Source organism: Rhea americana, unplaced genomic scaffold (genome assembly GCF_003343005.1).
Source record: "Rhea americana isolate MKP2758 unplaced genomic scaffold, rheAme1 scaffold_453, whole genome shotgun sequence".
Lineage (NCBI taxonomy): Eukaryota > Metazoa > Chordata > Aves > Rheiformes > Rheidae > Rhea > Rhea americana.
Window position 1 is genome coordinate 285,063 of NW_028186594.1, and position 1,114 is coordinate 286,176.

At 51.8% G+C, this 1,114-nt stretch overlaps 1 protein-coding gene across 1 annotated transcript in view; it reads left to right on the forward strand.

Moving 5' to 3' along the window:
- The first annotated feature begins 14 nt into the window (after positions 1–14).
- The window catches only part of GOSR2 (golgi SNAP receptor complex member 2), a 17,330-nt gene continuing 16,230 nt past the window's right edge, over positions 15–1,114 (forward strand). Inside the window, exon 1 of the mRNA XM_085316164.1 lies at positions 15–82. Within this exon, the coding sequence (XP_085172290.1) occupies positions 54–82 (29 nt within the window). The 5' untranslated portion in view covers positions 15–53. The remainder of the gene's footprint in view (positions 83–1,114) is intronic.

Here is a 1,114-nt window from a genome sequence, read left to right on the forward strand (position 1 = left end):
GCCGGAAGGGGCGGGCGGCGACGTGGGCGGTGGATGCGGGCCGCGCCGCTGCGATGGAGGGGCTTTACCACCAGACCAACAAGTGCGTGCGGGGGAGCAGGGGAAGGAGCCCAGCGGCCCCGCTGCGCTCTCTAGGGGAGCGGAAGGGGCCGGCGGTGTCCCCTCGGTACCGGGGGTTGGGGGGGGGGAAGGGAGGCTGTAACGGTCGGAAACCCCTCAGGAGCAGCGGGCAGCCGGGGGCCGGGCCCGGCCGCAGGGAGCGCGCAGGGGCGCTCTGGTGAAGGCTTCGGTGGAGGCGAGGCGGGTGACACCAGCTAACGCTATGGTGTGTGTGCCGCGCTCGTTGAGGTTTTATCTGCTTCTCTCCTCTTGGCGTTATTTGAAAGCTTTTCGTAAAATAAATAAGTAAATAGATGTGTCATAGTGTAGCCTCGCCGTAAGGGACTATTTTTTCAGTCCACAGAAGGAAGCGAGTCGTGGTCCTCCAAGCTGGCTGTGTCCAAAGTCCCAACTTGCCTCCAGCCACGTCAGGCTGAAAGCAAAGCTGCACGGCTTGGATTTTTAAAGTACGGGAGATAAAGTATTCCCAGAAGAAGCTGACTCTCTTTTACTAGATGTGCATACATTTAAGGCACACTAGTTTGGTAGTGTGTATTTTTCTGGCAGTGGAGTTCTGTGGTCACCTGTGGACAGCAGTTAAACTGTTCCAGGAGAGACTTAAGTAATTGTAATAGTATATAGCACAGTGYGTTTCACAGGTTATGGTAGCTGTCGAAGCAGAGGTGGTATGAAAATTGCAAGCTACAAATAACCTTGCAGCTCAACGAGATATGGAATAACTCCTGGGAAGGAGGCCAAAGGAGACGGTTAATGCAAATATTCAAGCCTAACAGTTTTCAGCAGGAAAGAGTTTCATTGCTGAGCTCTCTTGAAGGAGGTTGTGTGGTGAGGTAGAGCCTTTAGTTAAATAAAAATGCAGGGTGACTTTGTAGGGAGGAGCTGAAAATCCTGCTGTTGATCTAGAAATGCATACCTAGAATAGTAATTATTACTGATAAGGGGAACACTGTACATTGTTCCAGCTTCCATATTGTCTTATTCTGTGATTGTACTT